The following is a 22,015-nucleotide window of genomic DNA, read 5'->3' as shown; positions in this document are numbered from 1 at the left end:
TTTTTGTGCATTGTTTTGAGTTTCAAATCATCCAAAATACATACGCCGTGGCCAAAGCTTAAAAAAAAATGACTCACAGGGGGTCCCCGGACTCAAGTAATGACTAAATGGAGGCCCACAGAAGTAAAAAGGTTAAGAACCACTGTCTAGACCATTAGTACCCAAGACTTTGTAAATTCTTCTTTGTTGTCTTTCCTAGGCATTCAGTGTAATGTCTGTAGGGTTCTGGTGCTGCCCTTCTGAGCATGCCTAGAACAGGCAAGTTAAAGTACAGTGGAGTTTCTGTTCTGGCCTGATCACAGTGTCTAGGGCACACTTTTGATGGAAGTGGGCTTCCCCTGCGCTTTAGGTCTCTTTGGACCTCCGTGTTAATAACTGTGAGATTCTGACCTACTTCCATTCTATGGCATATTTATTTCCAACATTAGTGTTGTTCTTTAATACCCTGGTGAATGAATGAATGAATGGATTATTTATATAGCACATACAAACTCCCTAAGGCGTCTAGCTTGGGGAGCTTGGTCTCAAATGCAGTGTGGCTTAAGGTTCTTTACAGTGTTTCGAGCCCGTCGGAGGGGCTCCTGAGTTGGGATCTCACACAGAGCTAAGGCTCATGGACGTCAATTCACCGAAATGCCAAGGGTAGCAGAAGTGACACCACACGCCCTTTGACCTCCACTTCACTCGTACACACATACACACTGTTTCACACAAACTCTTTCTCACCCGCAAGCATGCATACAACATACATTTAAAGGCATTGTTTACTTCCCTCAACTGCCATGAAAGGTCATAGTCCAGCTTATTGTACTCCATTTTTATCGCACTATTAGTGAAAAATAAATTTTATTTATTCACTATTAGTGTAATAAAAACTTGACAGAAAATAAAGAGAGTGGTGCTCCAGCTGCCTCTGTGTTCCTGGCACTGAGTTTGCCACCTCTGAGGCCAGAGGTCGCCAGGCAATGCTAGGGGCACCAATGGGCAAGCCAAGGGTCGCAACGGCGACCCCTAAATGGCGTCCATGCGAAGGCTCTCGTCCAGCTCAAGTGCTGTAGACATGCGTATTTCTGTTTGCAAATGAATGAAATCGAGGCAGTCGTGATATTTGCGTATTTTTCATATACATTGTGATGTTTACTCCGCTTTAATATCACCATCACTTCATTGTGACAGTGTGCGTCCTATGGCAAAAAGGGCAATTCAGGGTGAAGTTGGGGGATGCAGCAGAGAGATGGTCTGCAACGCTGGTGGGGAGATGAAAGGAAATTCCATAAAAACCGGAAACAGCACTAATCAAGAGTAATACACACATGTGGAGTTTCGAAAATGAAATATCTGAAAAGAAAAAATATCCATCGAAAGGTAAATGCAAAGGTCTGCTCATCAATGTCGTGCTGACTGTGCGCACATAGTAATGTACACGCGACTTTCATTAACGGGAGTGAACTAAACAATTCAGCTTACCTTGATATCTTCATTTCCTGTGATCAGCTCTCCAGTTCCAAGGATCGATTGAAGTAATGGAATTTCTTTGTAGATGTTCGGAAAGCAAACTAGTGATCCAAGGATTATCTGAGCTTCAACACGTGGGCCCTGAGAAATAAATTAAGAGCAGGGTTGCGGTCACCGTACTGTTTTACAAATACAAATGTCTACCTAATGAATGGTGCAACAAGAACTGCAGATAGGTACATGCATACATTTTTCGGTCGAGCCTGGGCAGCGCATGCAGTACAGGAGTATGGCTTTGAAGCCCTTTTCACTCTCTGTCCATATTTCTAATTGGCTTGTGTCATGGTCTTTCTTAAAAGCTGGCTTCCGAGTCGTTATTAGTGGTTAGTCCCTCCTTGGTTTCGCCTTGTCTGCATTTGTTACCTCCCATAGTGACCGGACCTTTTACTTGTCTTGTTACACGGTCTGCTTTATCTTGGCTGTGAGCACTATTTTGTTTAATGATTTGGCCCTATTCCACACGTTGTAGCACGCTGCCAACTTTTATTTTATTTACTAATGGCGGTATGCTTTACCTATAGTGCCGTGTTTATTTAATTATTTTAGCAACGCGTCCGCTTTAAGTATAGCGGCTGTGCTTACTTATTATTTTTTTGTTTGTTTACCAGCGCCCATGCGGCGCTTTCACATTCTTGGAGACAGCACCCCTTTCTTTAGACAAGTCACATCTAAAGAAAGGTGACCGGCTGCAATTAAAGTGTAAGCGTGGCATGGGCACAAAAAAAACAACAAAAAAAAACATTTTTGACAACAAAAACCCCATCTATTTGTCAAGTTGACAAAGCGCCCCATGCCGCGGTTTCACTTTAATGCCGGCTACGCCCCTTTCATTAGACACGGAGTGTTTAAAGAAAGGGGCGTGGCCTCCATGAATGTGAAAGCCCTGCATGGTCGCTAGTAAACGAACAAAAAATTTCAATGCAATAGGTCTCGCATTTGGGAGAGTTTAAGCTATTTCATTGCCAATAGCTCAAACTCTCGTAAATGTGAGGCCTATTGCATTGCAAATGCTTGTTTATCTTTATCTGAGAGTTTAATCCGGTACTATACTGGGTGAAATTATGGAACAAAAAGGTATTTGCGTCATCAAAGACCTGCACTACTGGGCTACGAAAAGGAAAGCCCATTCTTATCTTACTTAACCTGTTAACCGTTAACCTGGTAATTCCGCCGCGGTGCGGGCGTTTCCTTGCGCAGGCGGGGCCGCGTCGGCCAATGGACGTACGCAGCACTACGAAGGTAGTGCTTGCGACGGCCATTGGCCGACGGCAGCAGGGAGGGGGTTAAGGAGGTTCCTTTTATCCCTAAACATAGCCATCACTCAGTCAGGTGCATTGGAAAAAAGATTCCCTTCATACGTTCTCACTCACTCAAAACATGCTTCCGCATTTCGATGAATGACTGAACAGAACTGGACTCTGACATTAATAACAAGCATTTGCACTGCAATCGGTCTCGCCTTTGGGACCTTCTATGTATTTAGCTATGCAGCATAATGGCCTGGGTGCTGAAACATCTACTGTTCTTTAACATGGAGGGACAGTAAGCACCAAACTGCGTGACACACTAGGTATGGGAACACATGGAGAGAAATATTGCCTCTAAGCAGGAAATGGAATAGTCCAAAGCTCTATATGCAATATAAAATCAGGGCCTTCGGTGGTCATATCACTGAAAATACAAGATTTGAAAAAAATATTATTGTCTACGGGTGCTCAAAATGGAAGACAATTTCTATGGACTGGAATCTAGAGAATGCTAAAGTGATTCTGGTATTTTACTGACCTCTGCTGGTCGTTTTCTACCAAGAAAGTTAAATAGAGGCAGTTGTCAGAACATTTTTAAAAAAAGAAAGTCCCACAGCAGAAAGCAATTCTGATATTTTACTAACCCCACGCTGGTCGTTTACTATCAAGACCGTTAAATAGAGGCAGCGGAACAGAAAAAGTCCCTAAGCTGAAAAAGACAAGTCCTAGGGATGATCTCCAGAGCTCACAAAGGACATACACATATAACAGTTAAATAGAGGCAGCGGAACAGAAAAAAAGTCCCTAAGCGGAAGCAGACAAGTCCTAGGGTTGATCTCCAGAGCCCACAAAGTACATACACATATAAGTATATACTAAAGTATAAAAGTATATACTGAAGTATATACAAATGTATTGAATGCTCGACCTAAAAAGGAAACTTAAAGGACTCATTAGCAAACTCATACTGAAATAGCTTTATTAAGCAGCCAGAAAGTGGACAATGAAGATGGTTTCATGTCTATTAAGGTCCTCTGTATTGGAAAGGATAGAAGACAATTATGTGCTATTTTTTTGCCCCTGGTGTTAGTAAGTTAAAGCCCGAATTGTTATTGCTGGACTTATTTCGATTAAATCGAAATTAGTTCGATTGTATTTTTTTACCAATTGATCAATATGATAAAAATAGCTATATCATATTAGTTATCAATTGATCAACATGATGTATGTGAATTAGCCAATTCCATGAAACGTTAATTAAACATATAACTAATTAATCTGAACTAGATTCGAGTACCAGGGTTAGACAATCAAGGCAGCGTCCGATGGGCTGGTCTGAAACATGAGTGTATGGGACGTTTTCTGGCAGTCTGTGGGCCTGTTTTATGGCCAGGTGAGCCGGTCTGTACAGTTGATTTCCTTGATATTACCACATACATTGCCTGCAACAAACAAATGTATGCAGTTTCCCATACCTTGTAAATACCCATACAGCGTTTCTTTGCAAGTTAAAAGCTGATCTGATTTGGAAACGAGGGCCAGTTTTAGTGATCTGGTTCGCTAATGGAACCACTTTTACTTTGGTGCCCAGGCCCATTATTTGACACTGTGCAATCATGTCGAGTACAATTTATAGCTATAGATAAGAATCACTAGATGGAAGTGGAGAGAACACCAAGTAAAATGCTAGAATTTCCACAAGACAAAACAGCATCCATTTCTTACGCCTTAATACACGTGTCATTTTATTTACGAGAACAATCATGGAAGAAGCTGTGCCCTGAGACATTGTATTAGTACCTTCTCTCAAAGTTCAATTGTGAAAGTAATTTTAATGTCGTTTAATGTTGCGACAGTTTTCGAAACTGGAATAGAATATAACTGAATAGAATATACGCATAAGTAAACACATACTTTAGAAGGGATCAGCAATTATTTATATGCAAAGAATGCAATGATCACGGGTTAAAACGTGTCTATTATGTTTTTTGGTGCCCTGTAATTTTTTGGGTTTACTACAGCGAGTGTTAGGGTTGTTGGTTTCTTCTAGTAAGAGGACGTATTGCTAACTGATGACGCCAAATCTTTTCAAGCGCTTTTACCTGGAGGCGCTTGCTTCTTTGGGACATCACCTCTCCCTACGGAACCTTGCCGCACCCGCTCCGCGGGTGCCGCTTCGCCGCCTTCGTGAGGGGCAGGACATTGGACGCTGTAGGGAGCAGAGCAGGAACAGTGCAGGACTTGGGCTAGTGGCTACAGCGGGGCTGCGAGCGTTGCAGGGACTCCATTGCCCAGGAGTCCCTGCGTGACCGTGTGAGAGCTTCCGGTCCGCTCTCCCTGTTGGCCCGCCCACCGCCCGCTGGAGGGCTTCTTAAACCCCTGTGATTTCTTCTCCCTTGGGACGCCAAATCTTTTCAAGCGCTTTTACCTGGAGGCGCTTGCTTCTTTGGGACATCACCTCTCCCTACGGAACCTTGCCGCACCCGCTCCGCGGGTGCCGCTTCGCCGCCTTCGTGAGGGGCAGGACATTGGACGCTGCAGGGAGCAGAGCAGGAACAGTGCAGGACTTGGGCTAGTGGCTACAGCGGGGCTGCGAGCGTTGCAGGGACTCCATTGCCCAGGAGTCCCTGCGTGACCGTGTGAGAGCTTCCGGTCCGCTCTCCCTGTTGGCCCGCCCACCGCCCGCTGGAGGGCTTCTTAAACCCCTGTGATTTCTTCTCCCTTGGAACGCCAAATCTTTTCAAGCGCTTTTACCTGGAGGCGCTTGCTTCTTTGGGACATCACCTCTCCCTACGGAACCTTGCCGCACCCGCTCCGCGGGTGCCGCTTCGCCACCTTCGTGAGGGGCAGGACATTGGACGCTGCAGGGAGCAGAGCAGGAACAGTGCAGGACTTGGGCTAGTGGCTACAGCGGGGCTGCGAGCGTTGCAGGGACTCCATTGCCCAGGAGTCCCTGCGTGACCGTGTGAGAGCTTCCGGTCCGCTCTCCCTGTTGGCCCGCCCACCGCCCGCTGGAGGGCTTCTTAAACCCCTGTGATTTCTTCTCCCTTGGGATGCCAAATCTTTTCAAGCGCTTTTACCTGGAGGCGTTTGCTTCTTTGGGACATCACCTCTCCCTACGGAACCTTGCCGCACCCGCTCCGCGGGTGCCGCTTCGCCGCCTTCGTGAGGGGCAGGACATTGGACGCTGCAGGGAGCAGAGCAGGAACAGTGCAGGACTTGGGCTAGTGGCTACAGCGGGGCTGCGAGCGTTGCAGGGACTCCATTGCCCAGGAGTCCCTGCGTGACCGTGTGAGAGCTTACGGTCCGCTCTCCCTGTTGGCCCGCCCAACGCCCTCTACGTTCATTACATTTAGGCTCAGTACTCCCGCAGCGCGGGACGCAGCTCGGGGCAAAGACCGGGCTAAGAGCGGGCCGTTTGAGGCCGTTCGAGGTCAGAGAGGTCTGGGCTGGGCCACCCCCCCTTGCCCTGTTGTAGATATATTCCATCTCTGCCATTTTTGTACACTCTAATCTTCATAATGTGCTCACGGGGTAGTCGCAGCAAAACCGCTAAGGGAGCGATTAAGTCCAATGGAACCCTAGACGATTTCCTCACCAAGACCAATTTGGCCATTGACGTGGAAATCAGTAAAATGCAACATAGGGTATCGTTGGATTTAGAAGCCGCACTAAGGCTTTCTGAGAACCTAGCTTCCTCTAAAAAATCATCTCTGGGCTATATTGCCTCAGCTTTAACTCCTGAGCGTACATCAGGCCCTCGCCCATTGTTAACGTCGGCAGACATCCACCATGTTCCAACCATATCTCTACCTGAGCCCCTTCATATTCTATCACCACTACCTTTAAACCCCACTGAGGTGTCTGCACCATATGTCCGCGAGGCAGGTATAGGCTTCCCCACTAAACCTAATTTGTCTAAGTCATCAGTAAGTGCTAAGAAAGTTGCCATCTATAAAAAGAAATGTCTTGCTAGATCCATTTATGCACGTAAAAAGGCTAAAATTGCGAGGTCCCAGTTTTTTAATAGTAGACGACCGCTGGTCACATATGGGGTCAATGAAGAAGCCTCTAAAACTAACACTTGCACTCTGGGTGAGGAAAATGATTCTGGTTTACGTAGCGCTGTGTTGGATCTTACAATGGGAGCCTCTCCAGTTAAGATCGAAGAGAGACAAACTTAGGGTAGGTTGAGTGAAACAGGGAAGGATAGGGGGGGCGATGAAGAATTCCTTAAAATTGTTTGGAGTACACTAAAACAGCTACTCACCCCCCTGGAACTTAGGCTTTCCCGTATAGAAAACAACTTACTTGAAATGGATAGGACTATAGTCACCTTGGCTAGTCTTAGTCTAAAACAAATGGAAGCAAAGTCTCCCCAGGGTGAGGATTGTACCCCACAGGCTCAGGTGCCAGAACCCCCGCCCGTGCCCCCCCAATACTCAAACCCATACCAAAGCCCCGTACAACAGTCTGTAACCCCACTGCTACTACTCCTAGATCCATAGCACCAAGCATTCGTCCCCCCCAAAGTATAGCCCCTTCCAAATTAAGGTCACAAGCTGCTCCACATCAGTTTAAACAGCCAGAAACCACGAATACATTACCCCAGCAACCCAGTCGTCCAAATTTTCGTGGGGGTTTTATTGATCTGCCACCAGAAGCTGGGCCCTATGTTATTGTATTAGCTGGAGTGACTGCACTGGGTCCGCAAACCCAAGAGAACCATCATTCCCTAAAAAATAAAGTTATCTACTGGCTCAATGAAAATAGACAGCTTCCTAATCACCAAAGAAGTCGGGTACTAATGGTATGTAGAGTACCTTGGGTAGGCCCTACACACAAGTCCATTGCTGGGGATTGTATAGTAGTATCCTTTGCAGATCCTCATACAGCTCAGCATCTCTGTGTATGGTCTTCACGAGATGTCAACCCTTCCATTGTTGTCAGGCCCCTTACTTTTTTCTATCCACCACGGCAGCAGTTTGAGATGGAGGGGTCTTGGTCAACAGTTCAAAACACCAGATGGAAAGGTCGAAGGGATGGTTGGCAAAGTCAACATAACTGGTGGCAAGGGGCGCCCACTTCTAATATGTTTGGTTGTTTGGAAGAGGTTGATTGACTTGGGGGGATTGACGCCTTAATGCACTCTACGGAACCCACTCTCCCACAGGTGACTGCTCCCTCTACCCCCCTAGTAAACTGTACAGATTGTTTAACCTCTCCCAAAGGTTCTGGTTTAAATATGGATTTTGTTAATATTCCTACTGAGACCAGGAAAGGGGACTTGGGTTTACTGCAGACTATCTCATCTAGTAGCCCAGTGGATACAATCAGGGTGGCCTCATGGAATATTGCAGGACTAAGGGGTCGCCTGGACAACGATGATTGGGTCGATTTTATCGACACACATGATATCATCGTTTTCCAGGAAACCTGGACAACTGTCCCCCTATTTAGAGTAGGCTACTTGAATTATCATAAACCGGCCATACAGGGCCCTAGGGGTAGGGCTTCAGGAGGACTCACGGTGTGGATTAGAAATACCCTGGGATTCCGTGTTAAGGAAATTCTGGTAGAGAATGCCGACCTCCTATGTATTAGCCTGAGTAAGGATAACAGCAAGGACATCCTCCTAATTAATATCTACGCCCGAGGCTGTCAGGGTGGGAGGAAGCAACCAGTTCTGAATGATTTAGAATATCTTCTGAAGAAGTACAAAGGCGATCATTTTGTCATAATAGCAGGCGACCTGAACTGCTCATTTGAGCCCATCCTTAGTCTGGCAGAAGATGTGGGATTTGAAGAGGATATTGCTTGGAATATTCCCCCGTTAACTATAAGCAAGGGTGTTAGGGGCACAGAGGCGGCCCTCCACTGGTTGGGACTTTGCCTGGAGTGGTGCCTTCGGGCAGTGAATGGCCGCACTCCGTCTGACAACTCGGGGAAGCCAACTTTTGATAATGGGCTCAGTGCAAGTCGCATTGACTATATATTGGTCAATATAGAATCTTGGCCACACGTAATAGATATGGTGGTAGAGACTAGGCCAGAGAGTGACCACAACCCTCTCTCTTTGGGGCTCAGGGTTCCTGGACTGGGTGATCGTCAAATGGAAACAACCTACCTAACGTCTGACTTAGTCTTGTGTGACAACAGAAGACGAGTTAAATGGTCTAGAGTTATAGACGACCCTGTGCTCATTCGTAAAATAGAGGAGTTGGTTTTTGACATAAGGGGTAGGATGACCGCATTATCCCCCTCTGGTGGGGTTGATCCGTTAATCATTAATATTCATGAGAAGTGTTTTACGGATCTCAAAAACTTCCTCACCAAGCCAACAAATAATAAGATTGTTAAATCACACAAAAGATGGTACAATAAGAGCTGTAGAGAAGCTCACAGTAAATTAATAGCAGCTGTCAAATCTAGGATTACTTATGACATTAGGAAAGCTAGGCAGTTTTATAAACAAGTCCTTTGGGCTGCTAAGCGGGACTGGGACGATTCCTATTGGTTAGATCTCCTTAAAGACTGTGAGTCATTTAATCAAGTGAAATTTTGGAAGACAGTTAGATGGGGCAGGGACCCGGACTCCCAAATATCGGTCAACCATGTTTCTGCTCTGGACTGGGTGGAATTTTTTTCTACCCAATTCAAAGACACTAGCGCCGAGCATGAACCGATAACCGAACCCGTGATGAAGGCAATACCTATAAACCCCGGGGATAGACTCACATTTTCTGCCTTAGATACGGTACATGCCCTAGAGTCTGTCCAGTCTGGTAAAGCTCCAGGTTTAGATGCTATACCAGCGGACCTTTTTAAATTAAACCTTGATTTATGGGTCCCATACATCACGCTATTGGCAAATAATATCGCAGCAGGGGCAAGGATTCCGCAATCCTGGAAAGGGGCTGAGATACTGCCAGTATATAAAAAAGGGGATCGTTCACTGCCAAATAACTATCGCCCCATAAGTCTGATAGATTCGATCCAAAAAATAGTATCAAGAATGGTTCTAGCAAGAATTCAGGGGTGGATCGAGCAGAACAATATACTTTCCCCTATGCAGGCAGGATTTAGATTAGGCACCAGCACCATAGACCACGTGTTTCGACTCACCATGCTCTATTGGAAGGTGGTTTTTTTGGGCGGTGGAGTTATCTATGCCGCATTCGTCGATCTTAAGTCGGCTTTCGACTTAGTTCCAAGGGTGAAACTATGGGAGGCTCTTAGATTAATGGGTCTTCCCTTAGAACTGCTGGAATTAGTCAGGCGTTTACATGAGGATAATTTCGCTCAAGTAAGGTGGGGGAGGCAGGGTCAGGTGACCAACAGCTTTCCAGTCCAACGAGGGGTGCGCCAGGGCTGCGTGTTGGCTCCTACCCTGTTTCTCCTTTTCATCAACCAGGTAGTCCAATTTTTTAACAATACACAGACTGATGCACCTACCCTGGGCGGATTAAAATATCCCATGTTAATTTTCGCCGACGACACCCTGCTCCTCTCTAAAACCCGGAGCAGGTTACAGGTAGCCCTGAACAGGTTTTCAGAGTTCTGCAAGAATAACGACTTGCAGATCAACGTTGATAAAACTAAATTTATGGTCTTTAGCAAGAAAACCCCTACTAAAAGTTCGGTTATTTTGAATGGTGTCCCAATTGAGCAGGTCAAGGTCATGACGTATTTGGGTGTGACCCTTGATCATCAACTTAGCTGGAACCCTCAATTGGAGACATTAAAACTCAAATTCGTCCGCCTTACAGGTTGCTTATTGCAGGAACAAAAAAAATCCCTGACTAAACGCATCACTCCAGCACTAAAAATTTATGAGGCCAAGGTCAATGCAGCAACCTTGTATGGAGCGGACATATGGGGTTATAAGGACTTGTCAGTTTTGGCCACTGCACAGAACAGGTTCCTTCGGAACCTGGTAGGGCTTCCACAATCCTCACCCATTAAACCACTGCTATTAGACCTTGGTTGTAGACCTTTAGATGAGCTGGCACAGTTCCGTCTAGTGGCACTATGGCGCCAGCTTTGGACGACTCCAGAGCTTAGCCTTTTTGCCCATGAATTGGATGAGGTTAAATCACTGTGGGGTGCTCACAAAATCCCATGGCTCAGGGAAGTCAAACAAATACTGTATACAATGGGCCTGCCAGAGCTATGGATAAACCCTGGGTGTTCCAGTTTTCCTCCAAAACTAGAGTTTAAGGATCTTTTCTGGGCCTCGAAAAAATCTATACTGGTCACCCAATCCTCGGACAATAATTTAACAGGACTCTTTTTAACACACAAGGTAATTCCGTCCCTTGAGCCCTATTGGGATCTGATTTGCAAAACCCTAGACCGCAAACTATATCACCAGTTTCGTATAGGTACATTACCCATCAACTCCTTTACTACAAAGTGGGCGAAGAATGCAAGCAATAAATGTTTTTGGTGTCCTGACCAGGTAGAAAGCATTGGTCATTTGTTTTTTGCATGTCCAGCATATCGTTCCCCTCGAATTAAATGGCTGAAACCCTTATGTGCAATTTTGGATTGTGGGGGACATCGGGAAGCCCTGCAGAAATTACGTGATATTAGAATCGAAATGTCTGATTTGTGTAGCTAAATTTCTGGGTTGGGCGTGGTTGATCCGCACAAAGAAATTGAACATATTTTTAAATTAATTGTTATGATTACACGTGTTTGCTTGTCATACTCTTTTTAGTCAATTGGGGATATGTTTGTAGTAGTTTTTAATTGTATTAGTATTGTATGTCGTCTTTTATGAATTTTATTCGAAATAAAGACATAATGATGATGATGAGCTAACTGCTGATTAAGTGAGACAATATCAGGATCAAATGTCTATTCGGACAGCCTCAGATGCCTGAACAAGACATACAACACTTGCGTATCCAAATGAATAGGGAGGAAATTCGGACAGGGAGGCTACATTAATGTTAAACTCTCTGAAGAAGAGATAAAGGGCCTTCTTCTTTCTCGGGGCTACTGGTCAAAGAATTAGCACAAGAGACACAGGCATAGGTACTATTCATCCTCCCATTATGAGGAGAAAAAAAAGAGAGGAGGCCTAGGAGGGCCAGGGTGAGTTCTGAGACTACCTCAGAGGTCAGTCATGCACTGGTGAAGATATCAGCTTCATGCTGAAGTGTCCCCCATCAGGAGCGTCAGAGTTTGAATGAAGCTTTTCAGAAGGCTATGTCAGCCATTTTCTCGTCTCAGCCATCTTAGGTTGCTTCCTCGTGAAAAGCAATGGCTCCTCCCGATATGGAGCACATATCCCCAGAACAGCAGGTTTCACCTCCGCTTAGGACCGTGCACCTCTGTGCTGTGGGTTCACAGGAGGCTTATATCTCCTTCCGCCAAGACCTATGGTTGGGCTCATCTAGAATCCTTGTAAAATCCAAAGGTTAAACCCTGATACATCAATAACATTACTAAACTTAACTGAATTTAATCTTTCAACACAAAAAGTGATGAATAACATAACATCTGACTACATCACAGTTTTTTCAATGTATTTACGTGCACCTTGCTACCACCAACCTTTTGATGGCCATAACACCATGTCATGTACATGTACATCTCTGATTGTATGCATCATTGTCACGCTCCTCTAGATCTGTATAAAAGATCAAAATGTTTTTAACACTGAAACAACATATTTATATCATTATTGCATCGCTACGAAAGAGCCAGAGTGGCCAAGCTTCTATTGCCCATCTCAGAAAAGTGTGGCTTTTCCCAGATATTTATGGCCATTTCAGGCTGTAAGGTGACCCACCGACTCCAAGTATGTTTTCGAAAGAAGAACTGCGTATGGAAGAGTCCTCAGAGCTTGTATAGACCAATGTACATTTTTACTCCAAGTTCTTCCAGAACTAGGTGGAAGGAATTCACCTGTGAAACGCAGACAACCTTCGTATTAGCCCCTGGTGCACAAGACCAGGTTCACCAACTGAGTCACGGTAATACCGGAGCAAATGCACATGGCATAGCCGGTGGACCAATGTCTGGCACCAGAGGAGCCAGCGGATCCAGGACCATCACGACCAGTGAACTCACAGCATGCAGCTGGACCGTTTTCAAGGGGTTGGTCAAACAGTCTTGCATGACATTGGGTGGTATACAACTGGTGAAAGAACACAGCAGCTGAACCTCCGACTAGGGTGGATGGGACGGACAGTCACAAAATGACTTTACTGCATCATTTAGGTATTTACACCTTAGCGAGCTTAAAATTGGCCATGGTGCACAATCGGTGCTAATTTAGATAATATTGTTTTTTTATTGCGCCATCTAAATCAGAAGCCACGTGGTACGTCCTTTTGATCAGATCCATATCCCACAACATGATACTGCTTTTTATAGCGCTAGTGCTTCTTAGGCTGTTTCAGAGCGCTTGGAAGGTGAAGCTCAAAGAGAGTTTGACTAATGTGGCTGTCTGTGATATCACAAGGCCAGAGGTCTTATGACGTCATTTCCACTGTTTTTATCTATCTGCTAATTAGAAGTGTAAAAGCTTGAAAAATCCTCTCTCTCTATGGGCACTGTACGCTGGCAAGTTTGCTGTATCTCCAATACAAAGTTTTTCAAAGTAGCTAGGAATTCTCTCTTTTTATTAGGAGTTTTATAGGGGCAGAAAATAACTGTGTGCTTACATAGTACTCTACGAAGCTCCAAAAAGCTCTGGGACTCTTACATATAGGATTTGGGAGAACTGGGTGGACCAGCCAGGAGTTTAAACTACTACCTTCGGCTGCAAACAGATCTCTGCAGTTAAGGCATTATCTATCTCCACGTGGCTTTAACTCCTTGTAGTGCTGCATACTTGCAATAAAGGATAAAGCCAACAGAAACAAAGCAGTGGGAAACACTGAATAAGTACTTATGTGAATCTCGATCAAGGAGTGTCTGGGGAATGTGGAATACGCAATCTGAAATATTGAGAATGGCCCAGTGGACCTGAATTTAGCTAGTTTGCCATTTTGGGGGGTCATCCTACATCCAGTAATTACTGATACTAACTGGTGCAGTATTTGTTGGTTTCGGTATCACCGCCCCATTCGAAGCTCCTCACATCGGAATGGAGAATAAGAAAATATTACTCCTGTGTTGCCCCAGTTCCGAGTTGCATCCCCAAAATGTGATGTACTGCCCATGCACAAATAATGCAGTTTTACATGGTGGAGTTTGTACGATGGTCAAGTGTGGCAGAACAGCACATGTTGTAAAACCAATTTTAGTGCCATCTCCAGTGTGGGGCTAAACCAGGATTACTGTAGGAGTCAGAATGAGATTCTAAATGGTGGGTAGGGAAGTTACAACATCTATAGACTAGAGTTTATAAAATGGGTGGCGAGTGTCTTGAGGGGCACCAAACTGAAACATGTATTACTTTATATTGGGTAAGGATGGAACGAGAAAGCTGCATACGAAGCAAGAATAGAAAGTTTCAGCTTATCTGTTGGTATAATAAGGAATGAAGACTTGAAAGCAATAGCAACGGTTAATAAATTACTAAATACATCCGCACTGAGGCAATGTTAACTTATTCATAGGCAAATGAAGCACTGTACAAACCAGTGACTTTTTTTTTTTATTGTTCGCCAGCTGCAACCATCCTTGAATTTCAATGCCCAGGAGTATAAAATAAGTCACCTATGCCATGACTCCAATTTGTGAGGCTCGGAATGCATAGATCTGAAGTGGGACATGCTAACTGTACAGCGATAGGGATAGTTACAAGAAAGTCAGTTTAAGCATGAATGTAGGCCTGTAAAATACAGAAAAAGGAACTTAATTTTCGTAGTGTCCAATTCAAACAGCCCGATGCAAAATGGAGGAGGTGTTTGTCAGTCATTAATACTGTTTTGTATTTGAATTTTCGATTTTTTGATATCAAAATGAGACTATGAGATCCCAACTTTGCTTTAAGGGAGTAATGGGGCCGGGAGATGGGCGCGGATGCGATTTCTCACACTTTGGCCTTTTGATGAAACACCTTTGCAATAGCAGTATGTCACCTTATCCTACAATTTCACACATCAGCTGCCATGGTATCTGCCCCCAGAGCCCGGGTTCGCGTTGCACTAATGAGTCAACACCTGCTGGAGTGGAGAAATCTGAACCTTGTTAGCGAGGCAGGCCTCTCTCGGGAGGCCGGCCGCGCGTGGAGCATTGTCATACTCACCTCCAACATGTCTGTACTCAGCACCCGCGCCGCGGCCGAGATGAAGTCCCCCAGGAGCATGGTGAAGCCAGGGAGGCCCAGGAAGAAGAAGCGGGACGTGCAGTGCCTCACCACCGTGCTGACGATATCCTGCACGACAGAAAGAAGACAATCATCCCACACAGCTCACTCAAGAAAGATTGCATGTCTCGGTTGTGATGCAACAGCTATGGTGCAATGTCTAAGCAATTGTCATTAACTAGACGACTATGTTTGCATACAGCGCCGACATGATGCCATGGAAGTCTCGAATGACTTTACAGAAACAGCCTTTTAGTTTTCTTATTACCGTCTATTACAGTCTAGTTGTGATTTCAGAGCGGAAAATGTAATAAAAGTGTAAACAGAACTACTCTTCTCTAACAAGTTATCATACTTGGGTTGTGAGGCCACAACCTCTGCTATCAGGGCCAACAGACAGTGTGACAGGCAAACAGACCATTGCACAACATTACAAATGCTGTTTTAACGACATAATGGAAACATAACTTTTCACCTTTTTCTTTTGAACACTATTCTCCCAAAAATTCATTCATCCGCTGATAAACATAAGTTGACTGGATTTTTTTGTGTCGTGGTCGCTCTCGAGAAACCAGAGACAGACTAGGTAGGGGTCGGTGACCGACATCCCCAGCGATCCTGATCTGGGATCTGATGATGCCCGACGTCCCTCAATCATAAATACGACACCTGTAGCCACAAAATGAAGGGTCACACCAGACAGCGACCAGAGCTGGTGAGACAACCCAATGCCAGAAGACAGACCTGCCCCCGACACCCCACAACAATGGGTGGCTTAACCGACTGTGTCCAGGCATCCCCAAGAACCCAACGTACCTCTCCAGCCTGTGGTCGCCTTCAGGAAGTCTCCCTGCCCAAGCCTGCAGCAACATTGTCGAACCAAAGGTCCCTATTGCAATAACAGGGCACCCGACATCCCTTTGGCACCCGCCCGCCCCTATGCTGTTGGTGGTGCAGCTCCTGTGCTGATTGTTGGCTCCTGCAGTGCTGACCTTAACCCCAGGAGCTTTGCTCCCACACCGAAGTGGCTTGCTCACAAGCAACCCCTAACCGAAGGTCCTCTTAGCCCCATTGGCTAACATTAGGCCCCTGCACTGTGTACCCGGAAGTCCCAGTGCTGCTGGTGGTGCAACTCAAGTGCCAACCTCGACCTTGCGGAACCGTGGTCCTATTCCCCCAAAACTCCTACTTGTAAGATGTTTACTTACCTGTGAAACCAATAACCATCTTTCTCCTATAGGAACCCATGTTATAAGATTTTGGTCCTAAAATGCTCTAGGTGTTGAACTGTTGTTTTGTATGGGAGAAACTAACTTTAACTCAAGCCAGGAAAAGTCTTAACTACCTTGTACTGTGCGATCCGTGAGTGGTATCTAGGCATACCACCCCCGGTACTCAAAGTCATCTAAAAGTAACTAAAAGGTACTCTAAAAGTAATTATTGTGTAATGCAAACTGCTTTGTGAATCAATACCAACCTGTTAGTACTGCAACAATCAATCATAACTGCATTTCATGGTGAAACCCTGTATTGAGAGTATATTTTACTTACCTGTGCCAAGTCATGCTTGATTCTAAAATAAAACTTAAGTATACCTTTTTTTATACTTACCCAATTTTTCTGGATTCAGTATCTGACTCCATGCCTTCAGTCTTGATTGAGTGAACGCAATAAATGCTTAGGGTCTTAGATCTAGGTAAGTAGTATAGTTTATTGTTGTTCTAGATCTATTAACACTTTAGGTTGAAAAATATCTCTTCTATATATTTTTACAGCTATTAAGGGAAAACTGTGCACTTATAAAAAAATAAATAAGTAGCGCGTTAATTTTTAGGTATTCACGTTGTACTCCGTAGACTTTTTACTGAAGATCTGAATATGTTTAAAATTGAAAAGTCACTGTAATATACTATATATGTGAAATAAAGGGTACTACTGTGTATTTAAATTTGTTAACTGCAACAAATTATGGACGGAATGCTGAATGATCCAAACATTCTCTCCCAGTCAAGAGATCTGGGTTAAATCCATCGTTCTTTTGCCCAACCCAGTTTGGACACAGCCATATGCAAACCAGTCTTGACATTGTGTCTCATGGGAACAGTACAGACCGAACTGCCAGGCCAGGGTCTCCCTGGACCGGAAACAAGCATCCTGGGACCGGTTTCAGGGTATGTCACCCTTCATCAGCCAGGCTAGCTTGAACCCATGGCACAGTGAGCAAGGGACCCACGTCTGGGCATGCCCATCCGACTTAGGGCGAAAAGTGTAACTGCAACAAATGACGGACGGAATGGTGAATGATTCAAACATTCTCCCGCAGTCAAGAGATCTGGGTTAAATCCATTGTTCTTTTGCCCACTACGCCACCCCAGTTTGGACCCAGCCATATGCAAATCAGTATTCACCGTGTGTATACATATATATCCACAAGAAAGGAAACCAGCACTCATGGGAATCTCACTAAATTTGTTTCAAGTGGTAAAGCAAAAGCATTTCGGCTCTCGCCTTTCTCAATGCTTGTCCAAATAACAAGTAACTTGATTGCTCAGTTCTTAAAATATGGTTCATACTTCCCCTATTGCAGGGCTGCTAAGGACCATCGAGAGAGGACTCTGCCATCATAATGGAAATTACCATGCTGTCTGGCAGCAATAATTATGTGTTAATTCAATATTCATGCACAATTGCTATATCCGTGTTTAACATTAAAGGTGTGCATATCCAAATCTCACTTTTATTAACTGTGCAATCAGGTTACACGACAATATTTTGGCTGAATAAGATTTGAGATTCAATACTGTAGTAGAACACCAACTACTGCAAAAGAAATACTAAAAGCCGATACATATCCACAACTCAGAATGAACTATGAGTCATGGAGCACATTGTTCAGATCCACATAAAATATCTCCTTTTTCGACAAAGCTAGTTAAAAGTGATTTATTTTTGAATAATAATATAAATACTACCTACTTATTTTGCGTGCATCTCAGTTACACGTGAGATGGCTGTTATCAAATGTTTAACTCGCCCCTGACACTCAAGACTCTCGTTCATAGACTGTGGTGGCACTGGTTCCGAAATCTGCGGCTCGTCGCTGCGGAGCACGCAAGTTAACACGCCCCCTTTATATTTTCACTTTTTGTCCATCCTGGGCTGTTCTTAACCACTTCACGAGACTCTACATGTTGCTGGTATCTGTATTTGCTCAGGGGAACGCAGTGTTGCACCTCTAAGGGAGAATTGGTTAGGGCAGTCTAAAGGGGGGGACAACGGGAGGGCGACAGACCTTCTCCTCTTGCCGGCTCTATCTTGTGAGGGGATGGGACTGGAAGGGGTGGGAGGTGGGGTGGGGGAGGGATTCGACAGCAGTTGGGGAAGGTTGTCCGGTTGGGGGTTGGACATGGGTGAGGGAGGGGGGAAGTTCTGTTTACATGTAAGAAACAATCATGCTACTAGCAGTACACACTGTGAGACTCCACAGGCTGCCTCCTACCAGGACACTGACTACCTGACCACACAAGACCCGCATTATGATAGATGACCATGACGCACGAGGGGAGGACGGAGGTAGGCTTAACATCCTGTCCTGGAATGTAAATGGCCTGGGTAGCAGGATCAAGAGGGGGCTGGTCAATTCCTATCTTAAACGCTTAGGCCCAGACATCACATTGTTGCAGGAAACTCACCTTAAAGGCACCAACTGCGCCTTCCTAGCCAGTGGTCACTTCAAGCTCTTGGCACATGCAGGATACACGACAGACTCCAGAGGGGTGGCCATCATTCTAAAAAAGACGACTCCATTTACTATAACCCAGACATGGACAAACCCCCAGGGAACATATGTGGGTGTCAAGGGGATGTGGAACAGGCGCATGTATAGCATAGTCTCGGTCTATGCTCCCCCGAAACTTCAGGCACTCACATTAAAAAAGGTAGCAGATATACTACTAGAAACAGCTGACACTATGCAGATCGTCAGGGGTGACTTTAATGACGTTTTGAATGCTACACAGGATAGAACAGGTACGTCCCATAGAGAAGGGACCCAGACCCCCTTGTCTCAATGGTCGGAAAACCTGGGTCTCACCGACATCTGGAGGTGGCTACATCCAGAACAGGAAGCCTATTCATACTTCTCGGGTGCCCATAAGGTATTCGAGGATAGATTATATCTTTATGTCCAGACAACACCTGACAGTACAAGACTCAGCAGACTACAAAGCAAGAGGCATATCGTATCATTCTCCGTTATTGGTAAAAGTGGGCGTGAGACGTCAAAGCGTAACACGACTGTTGCGCCTGACGGCTTGGGACCTGCAGAATCCGAACGTCCTGAGGGGACTAAGAGCTGACGTAAAAGTCTATATCAGCGAAAACGAGGGCACGGTAGCCTCGAAAGTGGTATTTTGGGAAGCACTGAAGGCGGTTATGAGAGACAGGGCTGAAAGCAGACTGGCGGAGGAACGGAGGAAGCTCCACTCTGATGCTGAGCTGCTAGAACAGAACGTGCTAGCCTTAGAGAGGGAGTGCCAGTCCTCTGGGGATCCAGTAGCCCTTAGGAGACTCACAGACAGACAGTCGCAGTATAGAGACCTAGTTACTGAGGAGGCGAAAACTCAAGCCTTGGCCACCCTACATCGCCTATATGATGTAGGGGACAAATCAGGTAAACTATTGGCATGGCTCAGTAAAAAGGAGCGCGCGGGGAGATGGGTAGAGCAGATCAGGGAACCACAGGGAGTGCTTCTCAGATCGGATGCACTCATCGCTGAGGCATTCGCGGACCACTATGAAGGCTTTTATGGGGCTAGAGACTTAGGGACCTGTGACGAGGCCTTACGATACATGGACCAAATCGACCTTCCAACCCTGTCTGCACAGGATGTTAAAGACCTGGACTCTGACATTACCATGGATGACATCTCTGAGGCCCTGGCTAGATTGCGACCGGGGAAAACGCCGGGTCCCAACGGCTTCCCGGCGGAATTCTTTAAACGTACAGCGGACCTCTTGACGCGACACCTGAAAGGCTGACTGCGCGTCTTACCGCCCCATCTCGCTATTGAACACGGAAACAAAACTCCTGGCGACTATCCTGGCACTGCGGCTCCGATCGGTAATATCGCATCTGATCCATTTGGACCAGACAGGATTCCTCCCGGACAGGGCCACCAGAATGAACCTCCGGCGCACCCACAACTGGCTGCAGGAAATCCGAGACAGAGAGGACCCCCATTGGTTCCTGTCCCTGGACGCAGAAAAAGCCTTTGATGCAGTTCATTGGCTGTTCCTTGATGGGGTGTTACTGAAATTTGGTCTTGTGCCAAAGTTCCGGCAATGGGTCCGGTTATTGTACACCGAGCCACGCGCCAGAGTACGGGTGAATGGCGTCCAATCGCGGGAATTCCAGGTGCAACAGGGGACCAGACAAGGTTGCCCGCTGTCCCCACTTTTGTTCGCCCTCACTATCGAGATTTTGGCGACTAGGATTTGCCAGAATATGGGCATTAAGGGGTTTAGAATGAGTGAGGGGGACGTGGCCAAGGAAAAAATTTCGCTGTATGCGGACGACGTCCTTCTGTATGTCACATCACCGGAGACGTTGATCCCGGAGCTGTTCCTTGAACTAGAACAGTACGGTACTTACGCTGGCTACCAAATAAATTGGCATAAGTCAGTTCTGTATGACCCCAGGGGGCGGGACACCTGGCCGGAACTCCCGAGAAGGTTATTGACGACAACAGAGGGCTTCCAATATCTTGGAGTGTATCTTACCCTCGACAGACACATAGCGTACCAACGAAACGTAGACCGCATCATGGTGAACTCCATAGCAGATATGGAGCGCTGGAGGCTGCTCCCGCTCACTCTTATGGCCGTGCGGCTATGTACAAGATGATCGTCCTCCCCAAGTATTTGTACGCTCTACAAAATGAGTATTATCCGCTGCCCCCGAAAGTTTTTACCAGAATACACGCAGATTTGCGTGCCTTCCTCTGGTTGGGCAAACAACCTAGAGTTGCGTTGACTACGCTGCAAAGGCATCAATACAGCGGGGGGGATCTCGCTCCCGAATTTGGAGGCTTATTATTGGGCGGAACACCTGGCCCCGATTAATGACTGGTTGCATGCGCCGGCTGACCATCCCTCATACGCGTTAGAGCGCCACAGATTAGCACCCCGTCACATACTATCTTATTTATATGGGGGGACTGGCCTTAAGCGACTTCTGCCGGCAACGGAGGTCAATATACGGGTATGGCACACTGCAGTGAAACGCACGGGTTGGGATAGGAAACCCACGAGACAGACGCCAATCTGGCATTGCACATGGCTGACGGAACTACACAAGCTGAAGGGTTACCAAAGGTGGGATGATATAGGTATTTCTACCCTAGGGGACATTGTGACCAAGGGGGAACTGAAATCCTTTGCTGCACTGACTTCAGAGTTCGGACTCCATCCCTCACAGCGCTATAAGTACATAAGACTCAGACACGCCTGGGGGGCCCAAAATGTCAGGACTGCAGAACTGGTGGAATTTGCCCCACTCGAAGGCAGACTCCTGCAGGAACACATTCAGCAAAAGGCGGTCTCCCTAACGTATAAAACCCTCACAAATAACATGTTAGGCGATTTGGCCAAGCTTAGACAGCAGTGGGAGACGGACGTGGGTGGCATGGAGGACATTGACTGGGAACTGGTGTTAACACATCCTAGGGAGGTGGTCGTCAAATCCCGACTTCGATTAATCCAATTTAATATTTTACACAGGACTTACTTTGATAGGGTGCGGCTCCAGAAGATGGGAAAGATAGATGATGCAAGATGCCTAAGATGCCAAGAACCCAAAGGAGACATTTTCCATGTCTTGTGGACATGCACTAAAATACAGGGATATTGGACAGACATTTTTACGGAACTAAATGCAGTACTGGAGAGCCAAATCCAAACAGACCCTAAGCTGGCCCTCCTG

The 22,015-nt window shown here is 45.9% G+C and overlaps 1 protein-coding gene across 5 annotated transcripts in view; it reads right to left on the bottom strand.

Annotated features, from left to right (window-relative positions):
* RALGAPA2 (Ral GTPase activating protein catalytic subunit alpha 2) overlaps positions 1–22,015 on the bottom strand; it is a 1,907,250-nt gene that overhangs the window by 847,748 nt on the left and 1,037,487 nt on the right. For all 5 annotated transcript variants that reach the window (XM_078649331.1, XM_078649327.1, XM_078649328.1 and 2 more), the window contains 2 exons: positions 14,974–15,102; positions 1,468–1,596 (listed from right to left, as the gene is read on the bottom strand). In XM_078649331.1, the coding sequence (XP_078505457.1) occupies positions 1,468–1,596; positions 14,974–15,102 (258 nt within the window). The remainder of the gene's footprint in view (positions 1–1,467; positions 1,597–14,973; positions 15,103–22,015) is intronic.

The sequence above is a fragment of the Lissotriton helveticus genome, chromosome 6 (assembly GCF_964261635.1).
Source record: "Lissotriton helveticus chromosome 6, aLisHel1.1, whole genome shotgun sequence".
NCBI classification, from domain to species: Eukaryota; Metazoa; Chordata; class Amphibia; order Caudata; family Salamandridae; genus Lissotriton; species Lissotriton helveticus.
The sequence above is the reverse complement of the archived record's forward strand: the minus strand, read 5'-3'. Positions and strand labels throughout refer to the sequence as shown.